Raw genomic sequence first — 23,668 nt, 5'->3', positions numbered from 1 at the left:
CTGCAGGGGTATAAAACTGCTGTGTAGACAGTCGGGCGCAGGCTGGAGCCCAGGCACTGAGACCATGCGAGGCGGTGAGTCGCAGAGCCCAGGCTCCAAATGTCTACACTTCAATTTTATAACCTCGTAGCCTGAGCCGGAGTTAGCTGACCCAGGCCAGCCAAGGTTCTTTTATCGCAGGGCAAATGTACCCTATGACTCTCATCTGCATTTCTGTCCCTCCCCAAGACTCCCATTCTTCAATTTCTGCCCCCAGTACTCAAGGTTTCCTTAACTGTCTGCCCTCCTTCTGCTCAGTTCTCCCCCTCATCTATATTTCCCCAGATCTCTGCCAGTCTCTCCAGTTCTCTCCTCCCCTGTCCTACACTAGTTCTCTGCTCTCCTCCCATTTTGTAGCCACCAGTTTTGTCAACCCCTGCCTTGTCCAATTTGATATTAACCTCCCCCAGGCCTCTGCCCAACCTCAGTTTTCTTTCAGTTCCTTACAGGGATGCCACAAAATCCCTGAGGGCTAGTAGGGCACATGTGTGCTACTAGCTTGTCCAGAGCAGGAAGAAGAAATGGGGATCCCTGGGAACTCTTTTGGAAGGGAGGCAGGATTTGCAACAGGCAGAGGCAACGCAGCTCTAGCCATACTTTAAGGCAGTGGTTCTCAAACTTTAACAACCTGGGAACCCCTTTCACTAAAATGTCAAGTCTCACAAACCCCCTAAAAATGAATATTTCCAGCGATTTTCTCCTCTACCTGCACATAAATTATAAAAGCATATGATCTTGGAAATATAAATTTTGTTTTTATGACATGCTTATTACACACTATTTATTATTATTTATAATTACAGTATTTTTATTACAGTATGAAAATGGCAACACTCTTACAAGCTATAAAAGTGAGATCTTGGATCACTTTGAATAAGCTTGTTATAAGACAAGGCTCTTATGTTTCATCAAGGAGTATCAGATGTGAAACAGCATGAAGGTATCTAAGAAGCCAACTCAAAGAGTTCCTCCTAAACAAGCATTCAGGTCTTGAGCAGTCCAGGAAAACAAAGCTTAAACTTGTTCTTCATAATGATTTTAAAAACAATACTAGCTGCCTATTTAATTTTAAGAACAGCAAAAAATATCTGCTTCCCTTTCCATTTCTTATAAGGAGTCTTGAAGTTTAAATCTCCTCAGTGTGATAGATATGCTTGCTTTGATCTGCTTAGCTCTTGGAAGTCCAGGGGCTCCGGGCTGCTGGCCTCACGCTGCCCGGAGTCCCTAGGGACAACTCTGTCCGCCATTAGAGAATTTTTTCCCCCCGAGAACCCCCTGTAACATTTTGAGAACCCGTTTGGGAACCACTGCTTTAAGGCATGCTAAGACCCTTGGCCTAGCCCCAGAGTTCTACCGATTGACTGCCACGCTTTAAATTCATCTCAAGCTTCTTTTCAATATCCCCTTTCCATTCTGCTCAAAAGCATGGAGGTTAGTATGAACGGGTCTGATTTCCAAACCCCATGATATTTTTCCAAAGGACATTAAAAAAAGTCATTAAAAATTATTCCTGCTCTTTACTATTTAGTGTTATCTTAACTTACCTGTATTACAATGCCTAGGAAGTTAATACATAATTACCATTCAACATCTGTCTTTCTTCAGTCTCTGTTGCATTCTAGGATTAAAACAGGAATATGCTGAATAATAAACTAATAACTGATCATAGTCTTAAAAAAAATCTTTAATATAGCTTGTTACTGAATATGCAGTGAAGTGTTTGATAGTTTTACAGCTCTGTATTAAATACGGAATATACAACAGGCACATGAGAACAACTTAAATCACAATTTTATTTTTCAAATTCAAAAACAATTAACTGTATTTAACACATTACATCAACAGATTTAAAATATCATGCTCTATTTAAATATTTGACTGACAACAATGTATACAAATAAAATGTTACACAAATATATTTAAGAAAATGTTTTGGTCTTCAATCTGAACAATAAATAGACAGGCACTCCTACATACACACACACACAGAAGGGATCACTACTTAGAACAAATTCTCATATAAGCAACATGTGGAAATATGGCAAGAAAAGATTTCTGGAGTTTTGAGAAACATGTTGTATGACACTTCATGCAATTTCCAAATCTCACTTTCAAAATTTGAAACGTTTATGATGTACACTGTTCTAAGTTTATCATCAGTTTATAGAAGAGATCCAAACCAAGCTTTCCTGAGTGATGTGCAATTTCAGACTTCAGTTATCCATATCAAATCAAGCTACCTGATGATTGTTTTTAACACCAATACAGAAAACGAGGAACGGCCAGAGCAGCCTTTCATGTAAATAAAATGAGTGACAGAAGAACTTTGATTTGTAAAGCTTAACTGAAATTCAAGACAAAAATCTGCCTATTTGCAAAGTCCAACATAAAAGCTATCCTCTCCCATACATGTCCAGCTCTTAAATGTTATCCCATTTGAAATTATATTGTGATTTTATAAGATATAAAGTATCATAAAAAAAAAGGTAGAGATTTAGTATCCTTTCAGATACAGACAGACATATTTTGCACAGCAGATCACATTTGAATGAGAGAATACTGTTCAGGAGTAGCATAGGATAGAGGAAGAGTTACGAAATCAAAAAACCCTTTCAATAATTAGTGTAATTTCTAAAGTTTTTTTTTACTTTGTGTAAAAATTAGACTTCCCCAATTTCTGAATTTTTAAGTTACAAATGCTATTTCACACAGACAGGTTTTCTCAGGAAAAAAAAAAAAGTCAGTGTTTACAGTTTCTACCACCACAATTAAAATAAGATGCACTAGCAATGAAAAGTGGGCAATCCATGCTTTCAACATTATGGTGACAGCTAACCATGAATCAATGAAGAATTATTAGTTATAACTTCTGAAGTCTATTTTAAAATTTGTAGATGAAATATTAAAACATAATAACCGCTAGGACAGTGGAAAGATTAGGATTAAGTCTTCATGCCATACTCTCAAAAATTTGTTATTCTAGTATTATTTTTACTTTTAGAAGTACTGGACAAATGTTTCTAGCTAATGATTTTTAAGGTAAGTAACTTTAAAAACCATTAAGAGAAAACAAAGAGGAGTTTTAATGGGTCAGTGAAGAAATTAGACCCAATCTTGGAAAATAAATTGAAGACACTTATGCATGTTACTTTAAACATTTAACAATTTAAGTGTGGATCCTGCAAGCGTGTCCAAATCTTAATCATTTCTTGAGGTTTTCTGCTATGTACTAACATTAAGTTTGTGTAGGAACATATGTTATTCCTGTGTTTCTCTTCAATATCAAATGTTTTGAAGCCTTTGTGTTTTTCCGGAGCAAGCCCAAGTTTCTGAAGGCACATTCCAGTATAAACGTCATCAATAGGATAGAGGAGGACCTGGTCAGATGCATTGTTCAGTCTTAATGCCAGATCACCAGAGTACAGAAACCCACCACCTCCTGCATATGGAGGATAAGAACCTTCATAAACACTTTCTGGAATGTAGTACTTTAATTTTTTTTCTCGATGAGGTCCAGCATCTTTGATCACATCACCTATAAATAAGTCTTTGGCTTTGTCCTTTGATAAACTCTTCAAGTAATCCAGGATCTGATGGGTATTCACAAAAACATCATCATCCCCCTTAAAAATAAACTGGGCATCTGGACACGTGCTGCTGACCCATTTAAGAAACAGCACCTCTTTCAGAGTCAAGTTGAAGAAAGTGTCTCTGTAGTTCCAAAGAAGAATGTCTTGGTGGGTTTGACTCTCAAATTTCAACATGTCTGAAAGGTCAGGAAAGTTATCTTCTGGAGGGGTCTGTCCCAACAAAAAGACCCTTACAACTGTTACATCCCCTGATTTTATTTCTTTACCCCAAGATTCCCTAATTGCTTGCCTTCTATCAAAATGTGGTATAAGTGACTTGATAGCCAGCAGCAGGAAAGGTTTATGTTTGCACTTGTTTGGTTGATCCACTAATAATGAATAATTTCTACATCTTAAATAAAGCAGGAAGTCTTTAAATCTGTCTGGCAACTTTGCAAAGTCATTAACCTCTGAAGTTACTGATGGATCGGGGTCACAGGAAATCAGAAAACTAGTATTAGAAATTAAGGTTTCTTCCACAGTCATATTGGAAAGCAAGGTCAAAATGGGGTTGTACAAGAGTTCCAGCTTCTGTTGCTGTTTGTTCCAATAGGCCTTGTGAGGAGTGTATTTCCTCCAGAATTTGCTGCTGGGTATTATAACCTGTCCTTTTGTATTCTTCTCTTGACCACCACTTTTGGAGACTTCCACAATCACATAAATAAAAAAGTTTACCATCATCAGAATTCCCAGCAGCCTTAGTCTTCTGCGTCCAACACTCATTTCTCATATCTGAAAAGAAAAATGACTGTTAGATTTTAGTCAATCTTTTTCAAACAGGTTTCTAATTTCATAGGAATACAAGAGGTTTTTTGACCACTTCTAAACCTCAAAGTGTACAAAAGTCAGCAAACCAAGAGTTGACATTTACACACTGAAAATGAAAAATGAATTTGGCACCCTCTAATATACAAGCTCTCTCTTGCAGCTACAGGGGTTTTGGTTCCATTAGAAATGGAAAGTTTGTCAATCAAGAGAACAAGCAATGATGGAAAGTTTTGTTTGACTTTCTAAAGCAGAATAAAGCATTTGACCATGCATCTAAATTATTAGCAAGTGATCTCTTTCCAAAAAGATTTACATGAGGTAAAATGTTTGACTATACAATAATCAAGGCTTGAAAACTCATTTGCCCTCAGCAGTTGGTAAGCTTTTCCTTGGTAATAAGGTGAGCCTAAGGCTGGGTTGGTTTGAGAGAATAAGGTTGGGTGGAGTAGGGTTTTTTGTTTTGTTTATTTTTGTTTTTTGTCTTTTTGTAATTAAGTCTCTACCCCTTATGGTTATGACATCCTTCCAAATGTGAACCGCTGCAGAGCTCAATTTTCGAGTCTACAGTTTGTCACTGCCCCTCGCTTTCCCAAGCAGAAGCCAAATGAAATTGACAAGCTTGGCCAGTTTCAAAGCTGCTATTCAGCTCCCTATAGGCAGCAGTGAACCTTGTTTATAATTTTGAATTTCATTCTCCTGCTGGGGAAGAAAAGTGAGTTGTACCAGAAAGTAGTACTAGAGTAATCTGTAGGAGAGAAGGACTACCAAAAAGAATAAAGGAGGGGCAGTACAGGAAGCCACTTTCCCTATCCTTCTGGTTGCCACACTAGGAAAGTAGCTAAAACCCTCCTTAACTCCCTTGCAGGGAGGATTTACTACTCTTCTTCCCTCCCCCCGCCACTCTCCCAGGAAGCTCTTGAGAAGAAGAGAAATTGATCCCTCTTCCTTCTAGCAGCTAGACAATTCTGGGAATGAAAGCTTTGAGTTTCTCAGACATGAGAGGCTGAGATGAAAGATGAGAAGTATCTATAAGGCTGGTTGGAATTCCTGTGCCTTCCCTATGCTGTAAGCGGAGCTTCTCATCAGGATGTTGTCCCCAAACTCACTAGTACTCCCTCCTTTCCCTCAAACATATCTTTTATACTAGCCTCTGATAAACAGTAAGAGCCCTGTGGATTCTATAACTGAACCCAAACTAATTTCACATTTTTTCTGTAGTCCTATAAAAAAAACTAAACAAAATAATGAGTTAACAATTTACATTATAAACCTTGCAGCAACAGCTTGTCAACACTATTAAGGACTTGTGTAATATACACAAACGCCCCTACCTAACAATACCCACATTATGCAAACTACATGAACATTCTAGAGAGACACCAACATAAGTGGGACATTACCCAAAACATAAGACCATATCAAATTATACATCAAAAATTTTAGAAAAATAGTGTTTCTTTCATTTTCTAAAGAGCTAACAAGGACACCCAAGCTAGCAGCAGCCAATGTAATGGGGGAGAGAGAGACCTGCCATGTCCCTTCCTATCCCCCTCTCCAGAGGGAGCACCAGAGTCAGACAAGAGAAGCCATAGAACAGACCTTATTCAAGGTTGTCAAGAAGATTTTTTTTTTCCTTTACTTAAAGACACAGTACCTACCAAATAGTTTTCTTCCCTCCTCTGGCAGGAGTCTTAAAACAATAATCTACCATCACATAATATTGTTTCCAAGCATATATTTTCATCTATCATATGAAATGAAACAAATACTTTTTAAGCTTTGAATGTGTTGGCCAGATATTTTATCTAATTTTCTCCACCCATTACTACCTTCTTCTTGCTGTGCCTGTTAGTACATCAAATTACACAAGTAACACAAAATACCAGTTAATAGTTTACATCAAGGATTCTCAAACTTCATTGCACTGCGACCCCCCTTCTCACAACAAAAATTACTACACGACCCCAGGAAGGGGGACTAAAGCCTGAGCCTGCCTGAGCCCCGCCACCCCAGATGGGGCAGTAAAGCCAAAGTTGAAGCCCCAGGGCTTCATCCCTGGGTGGGGGGCGCTTTAACCTGAGCCCCGCCCAGGCCTGAAGCCAAAGCCCCAGGCGGTGGGACTTGTACTTCAGCTTCAGCCCTCGGCCCCAGCCAGTCTAATGCCAGCCCTGGCAACTCCACTACAATGAGGTTGCGACCCACTTTGGGGTCCCGACTCACAGTTTGAGAACCGCTGGATTACATTGATGCATATAGAATCCAAAAGAGATGAGGTATTAAAAAACAAAAACAAAAAACGAAACTGTGCTAGAGATCACTGAAGACAAATAATTTATCCTCCAATATGGTCTGGGAAGTTGTAGCACAAGTTACCACTAATATAATAACTGCTTGGGACTCAAAGATTGACAATATGGAAACCAAAACAGACAAATAAGAAATAAATGAGCACTATAAGGAAGTGCAAGAATGTGTTTCAGGGATGAAAGGCGAACTACATTTCGGATAATTAAATCAGACAGCTGAAAAACTGGAAGACTGAGAACCAAATTAGAAGGAAAAAAATCTAAAAGTGGATGGTAAGCAACTTATATTCTCCTTTGAAAATTTCACTCTTGCTGCACATAAAATGTAAGTGAAAAAATGATAGGATTAAAATAGGACAAGCACAGAAAGTCAAACCACTCTTGGAAACAAATGGAAAACTCACAGCGTTTACTAGTCAACAACCAAACCTGCCCACCATAATAATTTTCAGGGCTGGGCCTGTCTGACTTTAATTCGCCCCTTTGTGTGTATACAGTATGATACAGTCTTGAATTATTTTATTGAATACTATTTTTCCCCCCTCACGGGACTCCTGCCTCATTCAGTGCACAGGATGGACCATGCTCTCAATGAGCACCTTTTCAATATTTTGTTTTCTCCTCATTCAATGTGTGGCCCCACACAGTTCAAACCCTACTCCGAAGACAGAATTCTTGATTTCCTCATGGGCTTTTGCTATGGTGCTCTTCATTATAGTATCGGAGTGCTTCAAAAGCATTAATGAATTTATTTTCACAACACCCACCAGGTATGGCTATAGGGGTGGTATTATTCCCATTTTACAGATGAGGAATTAAGGCACAGAGAGATTAAGGTCAAAAGTGACTACTAATTTTGGGTGCCCAATTTGAGAAGCCTCGGATCAGATTTTGCAGAGTACTTCATTGCAGCTGTGGGCTAGTGTACACCAGCAGCACTTGCATAGTCACAGCAGAGTGCTGAGAGAGAGCTCTCCCAGCACTCTGAAAAACCCACCTCCACAAGAGGCGCGGCTCCCAGCACCGCTGCACTGTTTACACTGGCGCTTTACAGCGCTGAAACTTGCTGCACTCGGGGGGGGGGGGGGGGTGTTTTTTCACCCCCCTGAGTGAGAAAGTTGCAACGCTGTAAATTGCCCGTGTAGATAAGCCCTGTGAGTGGTCAGCACTTCTGCAAATCAGAATCTATGGTCTCAAGTTGGGCATCCAGAAAGTGAGGCACACCCAACTGGCAACCACATGTAAAAAGTCTGATTTAAGTGACTTGCCCAGTGCCACACAAGAACTCTATGGCAGAGGTAGCGATAGAATCCAATCTCCCAGGGTGGCATTTCACAACCTTAACTATGAGACCATCCTTTCATTTCCTGCCATCTTTTCCCTCATTCATTACAAACTTTTCAACTTCTTCAAAAAATAAGACAGCTCCCCACGCTCCCAGCAGACATTCAAGGCTTCCCAGAGTGCCCACCTGGCAAGCTCCCCAATGAGCAGGATGCCAGACTACTCAGTTTTCCAAGCAATCTGGCTTCCCCAGGAAGCAAGGCAGCCACATCCCCAGGTGGCTGGCTTCCGAGATTGCCGGGCTCTTCAGCCAGCTTGCCAGGGAGCCGGGGGGTTAGCTGGTCCAGAATTTTTTTTAAAAAATTCTGTTTTTTCTGAAACTGAATTTTTCAAAAAAGTTTCTGTTCTGTAGAAAATTTCTCATTTCTGACATTTCGTTCTAAATCAGACTCAAATCCATTTAATAAATGTGACTTTTCCATGGGATGGAAATTCCAGTTCCTGCACAGCTCTATTCACTACACAACCGTGATTCACCTCTAGAGCAGGTCCATCTTGTGCACGGATTAAGGTGGGATGCTGGAAAAAAATAGTAAGCCATCATGTAATTAAAGACTGCATCATAATATCTATGTACAAGAGGAGTGAATTAAAGTTACACAGGCAACCTTAATTCTGGTATTCCCTAACTTTTAAGTGCTTGCGTGTTTGCCTTTGCAATCATAATGTTCTTTTAATGTAATTTTTTGGTATTTAATTTCCTAGGATTTTACTAAAGTAAATTGTTTAAACAGATTCCATCATGTAGCATCACATTAACACACACACACCCATTGTTCATCAGCAGAGTTGGAATCTCTAGAAATGCCCCCACAGACCTTTGCCACTTGAGCTAAGAGAGAAACTGATGGCAATAATAGATTATCTTCTATGTAGACCAGCACTAGAGGGAGGTGGCACACTTTGTCAGTGGGTTTTACAGATATTTGCTGACAGCAAATAAATGGTGAGGCTCAGAAAGGAAGGGTGCTTTACTAAGCATGTGTGAACTACAATTTCCCCCCCACCCCGCAAGTCTTAACTTAGCCAAAAAAATGATGGATTTTCACAGGAACAGCAAAAGGTATATCCTTGACACAAAGTCCCTGCTCCAAAGCAGGGCTAGAGCTTTTCAAAGAAAAGGTCACCAGAATTTTAGCATTGCAAAACAACATATTTTCCCCTAGCCTTGTTCTTGGAAAAAGGCCAAACTATTTTGGCTGACACTTTCCAAAAACAGTCAACCGAGGTAGACACCAAGCATGGATAATTTCCGTCCAACTGGTTAAACTCTGGCAACACGGTAAGCAACTGAAAAAGGGTCTTATCATGGGAAATGTTGGTCAATCTTAATAGTCAGTATTGCTGGCCCCCATCTATATTCACATCAGCAAATTTCATAAGAACTGCCCGACGGTCAGATCAATGGTCCGTCTAGCCTGGTATCCTATCTCTGACAGTGGCTAGTACGAGAGCGTGAGAGAAATCGTACAGAACAGGGCAATTTTGGAATGATCAACCCGTGTCTTCCACTCCTGGCTTTTAGCAGTCAGAGGTTTAGGGGTGCCCCAATCATGGGGTTGCATCCCTGACCATCTTGGCTAACAGCCATTGTTGGGTCTATCCTCCATGAACTTATCTAGTTCTTTTTTGAACCCAGTTATTCTTTTGCCCACCACAACATCCCATGGCAGAGTTTCATAGGTTGACTGTGCATCGTGTGGAAAAGTACTTCCTTTTGTCTGTATTAAACCTACTGCCTATTAATTTCAAGTGACCCCATTTTTGTATTGTTGGAAAGTGTAAATAACACTTCCTCATTCACCTTTTCTATACCATTCGTGATTTTATAGACCTCTCTCTCTTGATCACACACACACACACATATACACACACCTCTTTTCTAAGCTGAACAGCCCTAATTTCTTTGGTCTCTCCTTGTATGCAAGCTGTTTCATACCTCTGATAATCTTTGTTGTCCTTCTCTGAACCTTTTACAGTCCCACTATATCTTTTTTGAGATGGGGCAAAGAGAAATAGACACAGGTGTGGGCACACCATGGATTTATACAGTGGCATTATATCTTGTCTTATTTTCTGTCCCTTTCCTAATAGTTGCTAACGTTCTGTTAAGTCTTTTTGGCTGCTGCTGCGCACGGAGCTGAAGTTTCCAGAGAACTCTCCGTGGTGACTCAGAGATCTCTTTCTTGCGTGGTAACAGCTCATTTGGAACCCATCATTATATATAAATAAATAATTGGGATTATGTTTTCCAAACTGCATTCCTTTGTACTTATCAACATTGAATTTCGTCTGCCATTTGGCTATCCAGTCACCCCGTTTTGTGAGATCCCCCTGTAACTCTTTGCAGCCAGCTTTGAACTTAACTACCTTGAATAATTCTAGATCATGTGCAAACTTTGCCACTTCACTGTTCATTCCTTTCCCACATGATTAAATGAATATACGAAACAGCACTGATCCCAGTACAGCTCCTTGGGGGACCCCACTGCTTACCTCTCTCCAGTGCAAAAATTGACTATTTATTCCTACACTGTGTTTCTTTTGACTTCAATGTATTTTAGTTACTGTTATACTACTGTTGCTGAAGAGAATATTCGAAGGACGGCAGGCACCAGCAGCAATCACTATTGACAAAACAGATTCAGTTATAGTTCATTCTGGGATAAGCATAAGCTATTTTCAAAAGCAGAGTTCCATGCAACCATGCAAGTTGTGTGAAATATTTTGTTGAGTAATAAAGATCTAATAAAGGAAATTAGAATTTTTTTAATTAAAATTTTATGAACATACTGCTTTTTTGTTGTTTCTAACTATATAATTTACATATAGTATGATTAATAAGTTAATGGCTTGCAAGACAGAAACAGATCACCAATTTTTTTTAAACTACAGCAATTAACTCTTGAATACATATTTCTTCAAAAAAGTGGTTTAGTAGGCAGAAGAAAGAGAGCCATTTGAACTCCTGTATTATTCACTATACAGGATAACAACTATATACTGAGTCACTCAAACTAAAAAGGGAAGAAACTTAAAATGGAAGAAGAAAATGTTCTTTTAAAGGGTAAGTCAGTAGAACTCACTGCTGAAGGATTATAATTTTGACAAGTAACTCAGTAAGTTTCATAAAAGACAGCAACTGCAGTTACACTAAGTAGACTTTACAATTTTAAAACTTCATGCTTGAGGACATAAGATGACGTAAGGTTGCCAGCCAACCAGGGGAACTGGATTTACAACGCCAAAACCAGTAACACAGTCCATCACATGTTTTCCCTGGTGTAAACTGGCACAGCTGTGTCTTAAGACCACTCTTGTTTTCCATCTGGTCTGTTGATGTTGCACTGACTGACCAAAATGCTAATGGTGTGAATTTTGAGTTCGGGCAGCTTGCCAGCAGCAATAGCTCCAGCAGCATAAAATGTACTAGAACAGTGTTTTTTGCCACTTATACTTAAGTAGTAGCAATCTGAGCAGGTCATGTGGACAGACTTTACTGAAGAGGTTTTAACTAGAGCCAGTGAGGAAGAGGAGGAGTTAGTATCATGGAAAACCTTTGCCATTCAGACTAGATGACCATAATGGTCTTTTCTGTCCTTAGAATCTATTATAAGAACTGAAGAACAAGAAGTAAGCCCAGAGGAAGCCAGTGACTTCTGACTCAGTCTTTGTCTACACTGGATACTTTTACATCAGTGTAGCTACACTGATATAGTTGCATCAGTGCAAACCCACAACATAGACACATCTACCACTGTTTCAAATCAAGGAAAAATGCACCAGCCCTGTTGCACTGGTATAAAAAGATACATACACTACGGACCTACACCAGTGTACCTTTGTCAGTGAAAAGTGTAGATAGTACCTCAGAAGAAATAAGAATGATCCCTGCTGCCAGCTGCAAAAAAGAAAGAAAAACCAGTAGATTCTATACCTTCAGCAGTAGTCAAGGACTGGTGTAGACACAAGTTTCCATCTGTTTAGCGAACGTTTAAACTGTTTTGAAAACACACCTTTAGTTAAAATAGTGCAAGTCCATGGGTTGATCAGGCCTGTGTCTGGATTCTGGAGTTTCTGTATGACCCAACAGGAGCAGTGACTGAATCATCATTTCAAGCTTCTTTTTTTGGTTTCATAAGGGAAGTATTACATGCAGAAACAGATACAATCTGCTGCTGAGGGTGCACAGTAGGGATGAGTAGGGCAGGCAAAAAAGGAGGCGGGGGAGGAGGAGAATACAGAAGAGAAACAGCTAGCATAGTAGCTTAGTGGCAGTACATTTAAGTTTGGTAGTGAACTATATTCCTCTCTCTTTGGGCTGGGAGCACTGTGAAGGTGGTGACTTGAGAAAGAAAGAGGAATACTGGCTGCACTAACACCTGTGAGACTAAATGAAAAACATCTAAACCTAAGCTGATAGGAGGGTAGCTATAACCCATGACCCCAATTCAGAGGCACAGCTCTGAAAACTTCAAAAGAGAAAGAGAAAGAAAAGGAGACAATTGTCAGAAAGCTGGCCACAGCATTCTTGATTACCTAAACGCCTTTTCTAAATTTCAAGGAACTACAGAAACCACAGTACTCTAGGAAGGAATTAAGGTTTTTAGCAAACTTTTGTTCAAAGTAAGGACGTACTTCAGCAATATTTTAAAATGGTGATAAGCAAACTTGTAGACAAGGGAGGTATAAAAAAAAAGGAATAGTTTGGGAGAAGAGTTACGGTAAGTTCTGAATTAGGGAGGGTGACTGTGGAATCTGCAATGAGACAAAAAGGACTTAATTTTTATAGTTTTTTTAAGGCCACACTGCAATCAACTAGTTTGACCTCCTACCTCACGCCATACATTTCACCAACTAATTACTTCAGCAGTCCAATAAGTTGTGGTTTAACCTGTAGGACTGCTTGATTTAAAGATTTCAAGAGATATAGAATCCACCTCATTCTTCAGTAAGTTGTTCAATACCCTGAATCATTAAGTTCATTACACCTTGATTCTGAGTTATATGGTTAAAGTTCGAACTGTGTTTACCCCTTAATACACTCCCCTTTTGTTGTAAATTAAACACTTGACTACTCTAGCAAATCTATCACAATGACTGGTTACCCTACTATTAAGTTGGTGACTATCCAAACTAGCCCCTCTCCCCTGTGGAAAAAAGCCCAACGCTCTATAAAACGTTCTACATTACACCACATACCTAGCCAACAGTTCTCACCTTTGAAAAATTTAGTAGAAGCAGTGATCTAGCCAGAATCTTAGTTTTAAAAAAAGCAAGCCAAAACACTTAAGAGTTGGTGCAATACAAAGTAGTGTCATCCAAAGTGGACGTCAGAAATTAGAAGTCACAGAGGGAAAACAATGTAAAAAGGAAATGCTAAGGACAGAATTTTAAGGGGGTTAGGGAGGCAAAATTAGTTTTTCATCTGTAATTTCAATTTCTCCTAGAAGATTCATCTCTCTGGACAGACATCCTAACTCTTACGTACTTGTGTACAATCTAGCAGAATTAAAGCAGAGTTCCTCATTTTTCTCGAAAATGAAAGTTCTTCCTGTTTGCAACTAATCTTACCCTCCCCAGACACACATTTACAATGTAAAGGACACACAACTTGAATCCTTTCCCACATAGAATCTGCTCCCAATGTTTCTAACCCTTCTTGTCCTTTTCACCATTACTATTTTACCTTTAGAAATCAGACGAGCAAGACTAAAACCAGTGCTGAAGATGAAAAGTGTCCCTTCAGTTTATACTATGCTATTATGTTTTCTGGATTATTTAGTACCTCATAGCCTGGTGCCTGAAAGTATATTAAGGATTGCATATTCATATATTCTTAGCACCTAAACTTTATTACCTCAGCCTGACCAGTGCCCATGGAAAACTAGGGCAAATGGTGAGATGTTGTCTGAGGACTCATTCTTTATTCATTCTTTACTTGTCTGGGATGTACATGGTTGAGCAGGAAAAAGGTAATTTATGTTTATATTAATCATTTCCCAATACTCAAGCAAGGTATTCAGTACAAAATGAGTTTAATAAGTCTTATTTCTACTGCATATTCTTTTGAAAGTATTTTGCAGTTGTAACCCAGTACAAATATCGATAGACAAAAATTTGTTTTTATTCCTCTGCTGGGGATCTCTATTCTAGATGTAGTTTATAGGTATTTATGTCCAAGCCACTGACAAGAGAGAGTTGTTAGATGAGAAATGCGACTTGTACTGATTGAGCTCAATCAGTATAACTAAATGTAAAACAATTTAAGTGTCCATTCTAGGGCCTACTGTGATTTAACTCAAATGGATTTAAAAAGTGACATGTTAAATCAGTTCAACTTCTGTATGTGGACAGGACCTTAGTTTTACTAATTTGCCCTTTGGATATTATGCATTTCTCATCGATTAACACACTTCTTTTAGTATTCTCACGTGTTTATTTCTTTCTCACCACACTCATTTTAGCCTTCTCAGATTTGGTTTGGGGCACTCAGATTCTCCTCCAAAGACAGGAAGACATCTGCAGAAACATCTGTCTTCTTCCGCACAAAACAGCTTGTGCATCTATCCCTCCACTGATGAGAATGGAACACTACTCCCTCTGGAACACAATGCTCTTCCATAAATCAGTGAGACCAAAGGACAATGTAAGGAGTGTCTTACTCTGGTACCATCACTTCCCTGTACCGTTAGTATTTAAATTCTCAGTCCATCCTGTACTAAAATCTTAGCGGGAAATCCCGACCAAGATTTATAAAATTGATTTTATCATAGCTCTCATCTTTCCTGACATTTTATAGGCAAAACTGTCTTGGGTCCTTCAGCTGGGGTGTCACCATGATGTAGCCCATTTGGAGAATAATATATGGAGAGATGGGAATTCCAGAAGACCATCTTAGAAGTAAAAGAGAGGGGAAACCCACAGATGCACAGAAACCGAAGGGATGGTGGGGTCAAAGATCCAGAGTAAAATTAACTAACCAGATGTTTAAGGAAGAAACCTTACTTGGATTTTAGCTATTCCTACCAACTTCATCAAGGAAGGGATAACAATGGAGATTTTACCCCATTTCCCTCAAAAGAAAAAAAAATTTAAGTTAAACGTCCATATCTAAGTTATTCCATTATATGATTACACTCAGCATACTTTCTGTAACATTAACAGAAGAAGTGTTTTATTGCCCAGCTCTAGTATCACTGACCTTTAAGATTGCTGGCAGCCGTATAAAAACAACAAAAAGAATCCAGTTTGACCTGAACCAAAAATAAAGATTTTTGGTAATCAAAGTCAACAAAAGTTACATTTTGGATCAAACTAAACATTTTGTTTCTGGGCATTTTTAACCTCTCTTAATAAAAGCAAAGGAGATGCCGGGCTAGATTCACAAAACTGGAAGAGAAGGTGCCCCCCTCATACCAAATAGACCAGTCATTAGGGCATTCACCTGGGATATGGGAAACCCACGTTAAAATTCCTTCTCTGGAAAAGGGACTGAACGCAGGTCTCCCCCCCTTAAAGATGAGTGTCTTAACCATCAAACTATATAGGCTATTCTGGGGTAGGCCTCTCTCTCAAGCCCTCCCATTGAACCCATTTCACTTTGTATAAAATACCTATATAGTCTTTGGACCAGAAAGATTGAGAACATTGAAATACGGTGTACGGTGGAAGATTTATATTAACACCTAAATAACTTTAATTCCTAATTATCACTTTGGATAAAAGAATACTTCAAGATTCAACACATTCCTTCTTTCAAAGAAAGCATCAGAAGTCACTATAAGCATCCCTGAGCCATCCCAGAAGTTCTCCAGCAAAGGTATTGAGAAAGATACTTGACATTTGTGAGATTTCCAAAGTAAACAAACAGAAATAAAAACTTTTCTTTAAACAAAAACAGGGTGGATTTGATTTAAATCAAATTGATTTAAATCACTAGTCAGGAAGAGTCAATTTAATCATGGATCTCTACATAAAAGTGCATTCTTGTTGGTTGTTACAACCTTAATACATATCCTTCACAACTCAGAGATAGATGTAGGTTTCATTTTTAGAAGGTACACACTATACATTTTTAAAGTGATTTATTTTGAAAACTTTTCAAATTAGTTTTACAGCTATATCAGAAAATGAATGATTGTTTGGTTATTTCATTTACCAAAGATAATTGAAGCAGATATTTATGAAGACATTGGGAGGTGAACTATCTCCAATTCAACAGGTTAATCATTAATATTTGGAGGATTTTCTTGCCATGCTGTATTAGGAGGAGAACGTCACCAGACATTTAAATTGTTTTATTTAACTAAAACAACAACATTATGTATTCTGGATTTTTTCTTCAACAGCAAACATATAATATTTTAACAAAACAAGCATATGAATTTTTGAATTTAGTTAAACATTCAAGTTTTTTAAAAACAGGTTTGTTTTTGTTAAAATTGTTTTTAACTAAAATAGTTAAACTAAATTTTAAAAAAAATACAAAAATTAAATCGACTACGTCAGCCAGGTCAACATGAGAAACTTAAAATATTGGCTTCTGCAGCTATGTCAGTCGTCTTCACCTTCATTTTCCTGTTTGTTCATAATCTGGAAAAGAAAAACAAGCATTCCTGCTTTTCCAGGTCCCAAATGATTTCTCAATTTGGAATGAATTAGTCCAAAGGAAGAAAATATTCTTTCTACACCAGCAGAAGAAGCTACTGCTGTTAAAAGTGAGATGATCACTTCAACAGTCTCTGAATCCAAGTGCTTAAGTGACTTCCACCAGTTCACTGGTGTGACTTTCTTTAAATCATCAGCAGCAGCAAACATATATTTCTTGAATGGTTCTTATTCCCAAACTGGGTCTCTTTTACGGCCTGCCGCCATTATAGGTTTTCCCTTCTAGTGAGAGAATGTATGGAAGATCTCAAATCAATGAAAGCTACACTCAGAAAGACCTCAAGACTTGTGGAATATGATGCTCAAACAGTTTCACTTTTGTTTCTACTGCCTGTCCCTCCCTTCTCACATTTATCTCCAGACTTCTTCTCCTTGTCCAGATCTATTCCACCCCCAACAATCTTCTATTCACTGAACTTTTTGAAACTTCGCTCTTTTAGAGAGGTGAGGGATTGACTCTCTGTACACAAATTTGCAGAGGGCAATAGGGTTGAGGTCTGTTATTTCTCACCTCTATACAATTTATTTAAAAACATTTTTGCTGTTAACAAGCATGTTATCTTGGAAAACACAAATCCACAGTTTGAGAACTGTAAAACTAAGCATCTCAGATGGTACCTTCTAGACTAAGCAATGAGTCCCATTGGGTAGATAGAAAGATTAACCTAAATAATCTTTACAGAAGCCCCTGAAACCCCATAAGATTGGGTCCCTAATCCATAAACTATTAGAACTCATTTACAAAACTTTCCTTAAACATTATATGGATATATTGTCTCACACTATAAAATTAGAATTTATAATCCCTATTCCATGATGAGATATCTTTGAGCTATAATGTATCTTAATTAAAACTTTAGATGGATTTTTTTGATAAAATGCTTTTTGAGGAAAAAACCTACAGTAATTTAAATTTTAAAAAATCCAATTTCAATTAAAAAAATCTGATTTTATTTATTAAAATATTTGATTTTTATCCACCCTGAACAAAAACTAAATCACTTTCAGACATTCATGCATTACAACAAAAAGGCAAAATCTCAATTTAAAAAAAATACTATGCAGGTCACACAGAAGTCTCTCATACAACCGAGAATGCACCAATCTCCTTAACCATTAGACCATCCTTCATCTCTAATTCCACCTCCACATATTCAAATATTTCTCAAACTCCCATCTTCCTGCAGCACTAAAAAAGTAACTTAGCAATGCTTACCAATTCAACTAAGGGAGTCTTATCTTCTCTTGTGTGGAGGACTGGAGTAGATCCACAAACTTATTGGTTTGTTCCTGGACTTCTTCCATGGATATTCTGAGAGCTTTCACCACCTTCTTAAGAATCTTCTAGAAGCCACTGAAATCACCTGAAGGGCACCTGGAGAGATGACTGCCTCATCTGGGAAAGATAAGGATATGGCCTGTGGAAATGGGTGCTATCTTCTCAGGTTCTTCCTCTTGGTGTTGAAGAGGAGAGGTCTTGAACAGGGGTTGCAGAGGCACAGGGTCAGCTCTGGATGCTGAAGTAGACAGTCTCTTGTATTGCTCAGTTCTGCTCTGGAAGTATCACAGGCCCCAGTGACCATGCTGGAACTGGTTGATATGGTCCCAGTGCCTAGAGTCTAAGAAATCAATGCCTTTTTTCTAATAACAGAATGTCCCAATACCTAGCTCTAGTGTAAGGTCTCAGTCCATATATGATGATGTTGTGGACACTTTTGAGGTGAGCATATGTTTGAGACTATCATCATCAGACATTTTCAATGAGGCATAGTCCGGTTCCACTGGAGGAGCCAGGTCCTTCAAAGTAGAGGATAGGGCTATGGGCATCATTAGTGCCAAGGAAGTTTGATGTCTTGGTGCTGACACAGCTGCCAATGTTGGTAAGAGGGGTGGATTCTGACTCCTTCAGTGCTATAAACCTCTGGGATGCACAAGTGTCTCAGTTCTGATTTCTCCATCAGCACCAGTTCAGGCTTCCATGCAGAGGCTGATGGTACAGCACACAGTGTAGAAGGCAGCAGTACCAGAGAAGGTTGTGGAAGTGCTGATGTTGATGCTACTGTATGAGCTGCTATAGGTGCTGAGTTTCTTGCCGATGATGGAGGCTTTGGCAGTACCACCTTCCCTCAGCCCTGCTAGAGGTGCTTCAGTGCCCAGATGAAGCTGAACTTCAATGGCAACTGCTCAGACTGAGTGGTGTCAAGGGAAGGCCCTGGTCAAGCTCTTAGTGGGAAAATGCTTCCCTGGCTTACCACTTCCTTAGACTTTACTGACATATTGGTGAGTCTCAGCTCCCAGGCTCTTGGATTCTGAGGGGCCACACAAGGAAGCGTGTTTCAAAGATTCCCAGGTCAGATGCCGGCCTCAAAGTTCTAGTCTTTAAGATCTGCAGGCAGGATTCCCTATCCTCTCTCGTACGTGAGTTAAAGAACTTGCAAACTGAACATCTTCCAGTGACACACAATTCCTTGAGGCCATCAAGACACGGGTCCATCAGTCAGGGGCACTGTTCTGTGATATACACAGCAATACTTGAAATTAGGGGACCTGGAAGAGGCCACTCTGGATCTAAAACTACATTTAAAATAGAAATAAGAATGCTTAAAAACACCCCAAAACACTAAAATAAAAACTTGCCAATGGGCAAACTAACTACTAAAAACTAGAGTAACTACTACACAGGTAGAATAGTTGCTGGCAGTCACATGGACAGCGAGCACTCAAGTCTCAAAGCCGAGACGAGAGGAACCGAGTAATGGCTAGCGCACTCCGCCATTATATGCCCTCAACGTGAAGCATGAAGAGTCTCAAAGTGCATGTCCAGATATCCAAAACACTGCAAACTTAACAGCATGAGTCACCTGAACACTAGTAATGGAATGTACCATATATACTCGTTCATAAGCCAAATTTTCTAAGTAAAAAAGGGAAGCACCAGAGAAGGGGGTTGGCTTATGAACGGGTATAGAGAGGGAGCAAGGAGAGACAGCACAGCCAGCAGAGCCAGAAGGGAAGAGGCAGGGCCAGAGTCTCTCTGCTTCTGGCCATGCTGCTCTCCCCCTCAGCCTCCGAAGCAGCTGCAGCTCCGGGGCGGACAGGCTGCAGCCGTGCAGCTTGGCCCCGCCCCCCAGAGCAGGCTGTGGCCGAGCCACCCGGCCCACCAAGGCCCGCTGGGGCCGTGCCGCCCGGCCCAGCCCGCTGGAACATGCTGCGGCCGCGCTGCCTGGTCTGGCCCGCCGGAGCAGGCTGCAGCCGCACTGCCCAGCCTGCCGGAGCAGCTCCAGCCAGGCCAGAGACATCCTCCCCTGGCCCTCCGCAGATAAGGTGGGAAGGGGTGCGATGAGAAGAGTGTGGGGGTCCCGGGCTAGGGTCATTGGGGGGTGGTCACATGGGTTACTCCCCTCACTCCCAGCTTCTCCCCCCCAAAAAAATTTCCCCACCAGTTGCTGTCCCGGCCTGTCAGGATAAGCAGCTGGCATGCCGGGACACTTTTTTTACTTAGGTTTCCCACCTTGCCTGCAGACACTCGAGGTAAACAAACTATCTCGGCCCGCCAGTGGCTTATTCTGATGGCCTGGGAGCCAAAGTTTGCTGACCCCTGAATTATAGGGTCGGCTTATGAACGGGTCATAAACATTTTCCATTTTTACTTATCCATCTTGGAGGGGGTCAGCTTATAAATGAACCGGCTTATGATCGAGTATATACAGCACTTATGGACAAGCACTCGAAGGAGAATATTTTCTTAATTTCAATTTATTCAACTAAATCAGTTCAATGACTAATTCATTCAAAGTTGAGAAATGACTGGCAGTTTAGAAAACAGGAAAAACTTGTTTTCCTTTTCCAAACTATGAATAAAAAAGTAGGTGTGAGTGGATGAACTCTACTAAAATCTTGAAGGACATGGTGACCAGAAAGAATCAGTTTGATTCACTACCTACAGGTAGTACTTTCTTTCTATAATAAGTCATAAAACATGTTTTGATATTTTTTCTTATGTATCCATCACTTTTAAAGTTTTTTTTTAATTAACTAATGTAAACCATTTTACAATGCTGTATTTGTGATTTAACGGGCTTCAAATTTCTACCCAAATAGAGTGCGAGACAAATCATAAAGTTGCACCAGTTTAATTAAAGGTTTGAATGGTTTAAATCAACTTGGTTAAAACAGTGCAAAAAAATTGTGGGGCACTCTTACTTTAGATAAAACCAGGTTTAACTTGCATCAATTTTGTTGTCAGAAATAAGGAGGTTGGCACTGGTTTAAAAACCAATTTAAGCTGTTGCAACTTTCTTGTGTAGGCATGGCCACAGTCTCCTACACATTCAGTCCAATACCATGTATACTCTGCATTCACTTGAAAATATTGAAAGAAGAAAATTATGAAATACTTAAGGAAGTCATGAAGTCAACAAACTATCCAACTGTGAATAGTTACGATTAGTTTGAAATGTTTAAAGCTCACTATTTACAGGCTTTTAAAGGTGCATTTTGAGACATATAGTGAAGTATGCCATTAACCACAAAAAAAAGATGCACATTACGCACACAGATTTCTTGCAACAACCTTCACTTTGGCCATCAGCCAAGAAGAAATTCTGCTGCCAGACTGAAGTAGTAACACATTATTTGTCTAAAAGATACACTACCACGATCTTTTGTTCCAAGCTCTAACCTACTTTAATCAGATATTAAAACAATGTCTAAATAATTCTCTCCTCACCCATCCCACAACTAAAGCTATCACTTTATTAGTGACATTTAAAAACAAACAAACTTTGTTTTGATCATGCATTTCCCTTTCATGGTCTGCAGTTGCAGTTAAACACTACTCTCAAAGTAGTGCTGACACTGAATTCTGGTGCATAGGTAAATAAAAACAGCAATATTAATATCAACCCCCCACTTCAAAACAAAGAAAAGCCATATTTACCAAATAAAACTCTGTGAAGGGGAAAATGGTCAAGCTCTTAATATTACATAAAACAATTGGAGGGAAGTAGAAAAGAATGCAAAGACTTCAAAAATGCACTTTAGGATAATTTCAAATACAAAAACGAACAGAAAAAAATCCATGTTCAAACAAAACTTACTTGATCGCCAGTTATATTTTTAAATATGGAGCAAGCAAATTTTCTCCTCCTCAGCGATGCCTTTCACGTACTTTACATCCAAAATTGGAAACACACAGAATACAGCCTATACTGCATTACATTAGAGTCACAAGCAAATGTAAAAATTAATCCTTCCCCCCCCCACTTTCAATTTAAAATAAAATAAAATTATAATCTGTTTGATTAGTTTATGATTATCGAATGTAATCAAGGTCTAAAAGAATCAATTGTTTTTCCTCAGTTTCTATATGCTTGGAAATAATCTAGGCACAAGTCTACTAAGTCATTCTAAGCATGTGTTTGTAAAATTTAAAATAAAACTATTGTATCATATCACAGTACTTTCCCCTCCTCCACAATCTACCGCCCTCAATATCAAGGCCATCATCTTGGTGGCAAAGAACAGGACAAGAATCTGCTTGGAGCCATTCAAAGCCAATCTAAGCTACATTTACAATCAAGTCTGAGGTCCCCATTTCAACATAATTCTGATTTGCACTGTAAACAGGACTTTATCTCTGTTACGTAGCCAGGCTAAAAGCCTTGGATGTTTCCAACAGAATTAAGATCCATTCTTCATTACAAATTGGAACCATGCTGTAAGCAGGTCAGGGGATAACTGTATTGAAACTGGATCCTCTGAATGCAGTAATCGCAGTGTAGAAAGGTGCTTAACTGGCTGAAGGTATCATTGAGCAATCGGGAACATTTTCAGATTCCTCTGAGATTACTTCTTCTCCTAAGCACGCCTTGCTGACCTGAGGAGCAAGATGCTGGGGATCAGGTATTTCACACGTATGTCCCATACAAATGTTCAGAGCAATACCACCAGGAATGCTTGAAAAATTAACTTGACACATACAAGCCAGAAGTTGCCATGAAAGTTGGGGATGCCCCCCCCACAAACATGGTTTATTTAGGGGCAACGCCATGGTAAGAAATCCAGGCTCCCTGCCCTCCTCCACCCATAATGCTGTTGGAAAGGAAGGGTGCTAGGATTCCTATTTGGGTGCTACCCTGACCTAAAGCATCCTGGTATCAGCCTTTCACCAGTAGGTTTCTGATATATATTAAATATCCATCCACTGACTACTGGAAGGAAGAAGGAGCTTTCCTCTTCCCCTACTTCTACCACTAAATTTGGAGAAGTTAGTTAACTGCTACTATCCTTCCCCTCAGCATCCATTTCTTTGGATCCTCACTTGTGAATAACTCCAGTTTCTTATCTTCTCCTGTCCTCTAGCCCTCCAAGCAGCAGCAAAGTGAAGTTAACATAAATACCAGATTTACTGCTGTGCACAGGTTTCTGAATAGCAACAGTGAATCTGTAGAGTTGTGTCAATTTCACTTTGCTGCTTAGGAAACGTATGAGCAGCAGCAGGCAGGCTATAGGTATCTGCAGATTTAGAAAGGCAGCACTGCATCAGTTCATATGCATAAGATTATCCTTACAACCATAAGGGTTAAATATTTTTCTCCTTCGTTGTTTAAATTTTGCAGAAACTGATGTTTAGCCCCTCTGGTGAGCACCTCAGAGAAAGTTTTCTTCCTGACATTGGTATTTCAAAACCACCAGGCTGGGTCATAAAGCATTCAGATAAAATGCATATGTCATATTAAAGAATCTCAGTTTAAAAATCAGAAATATGTATTAGCAAAAATCAGTGACTGATAACCCACTGAGAAAACACTAAGTGTATTCAAGTTTTGATCTAATACATGTGCCTTTCATAGTAAGTAACTTATGGCATATCTTCTTATTCCTCAAATAGATTGTTTACAGGTCTACTTT

At 39.4% G+C, this 23,668-nt stretch overlaps 1 protein-coding gene across 3 annotated transcripts in view; it reads right to left on the bottom strand.

Moving 5' to 3' along the window:
• Nucleotides 1–1,812: 1,812 nt before the first annotated feature.
• B3GNT2 (UDP-GlcNAc:betaGal beta-1,3-N-acetylglucosaminyltransferase 2) overlaps nucleotides 1,813–23,668 on the bottom strand; it is a 28,028-nt gene continuing 6,172 nt past the window's right edge. For 2 of the 3 annotated variants that reach the window (XM_054022880.1, XM_054022882.1), the window contains exon 2: nucleotides 1,813–4,400. In XM_054022880.1, the coding sequence (XP_053878855.1) occupies nucleotides 3,198–4,391 (1,194 nt within the window). In that variant the 5' untranslated portion in view covers nucleotides 4,392–4,400 and the 3' untranslated portion in view covers nucleotides 1,813–3,197. Of the gene's footprint in view, nucleotides 4,401–17,972; nucleotides 18,829–23,668 lie in introns of those variants that run through there. The other variant, XM_054022881.1, reaches the window with a different exon arrangement.

Source organism: Malaclemys terrapin, chromosome 3 (genome assembly GCF_027887155.1).
Source record: "Malaclemys terrapin pileata isolate rMalTer1 chromosome 3, rMalTer1.hap1, whole genome shotgun sequence".
Lineage (NCBI taxonomy): Eukaryota > Metazoa > Chordata > Testudines > Emydidae > Malaclemys > Malaclemys terrapin.
This window is presented reverse-complemented; position numbering and strand designations above follow the sequence as displayed.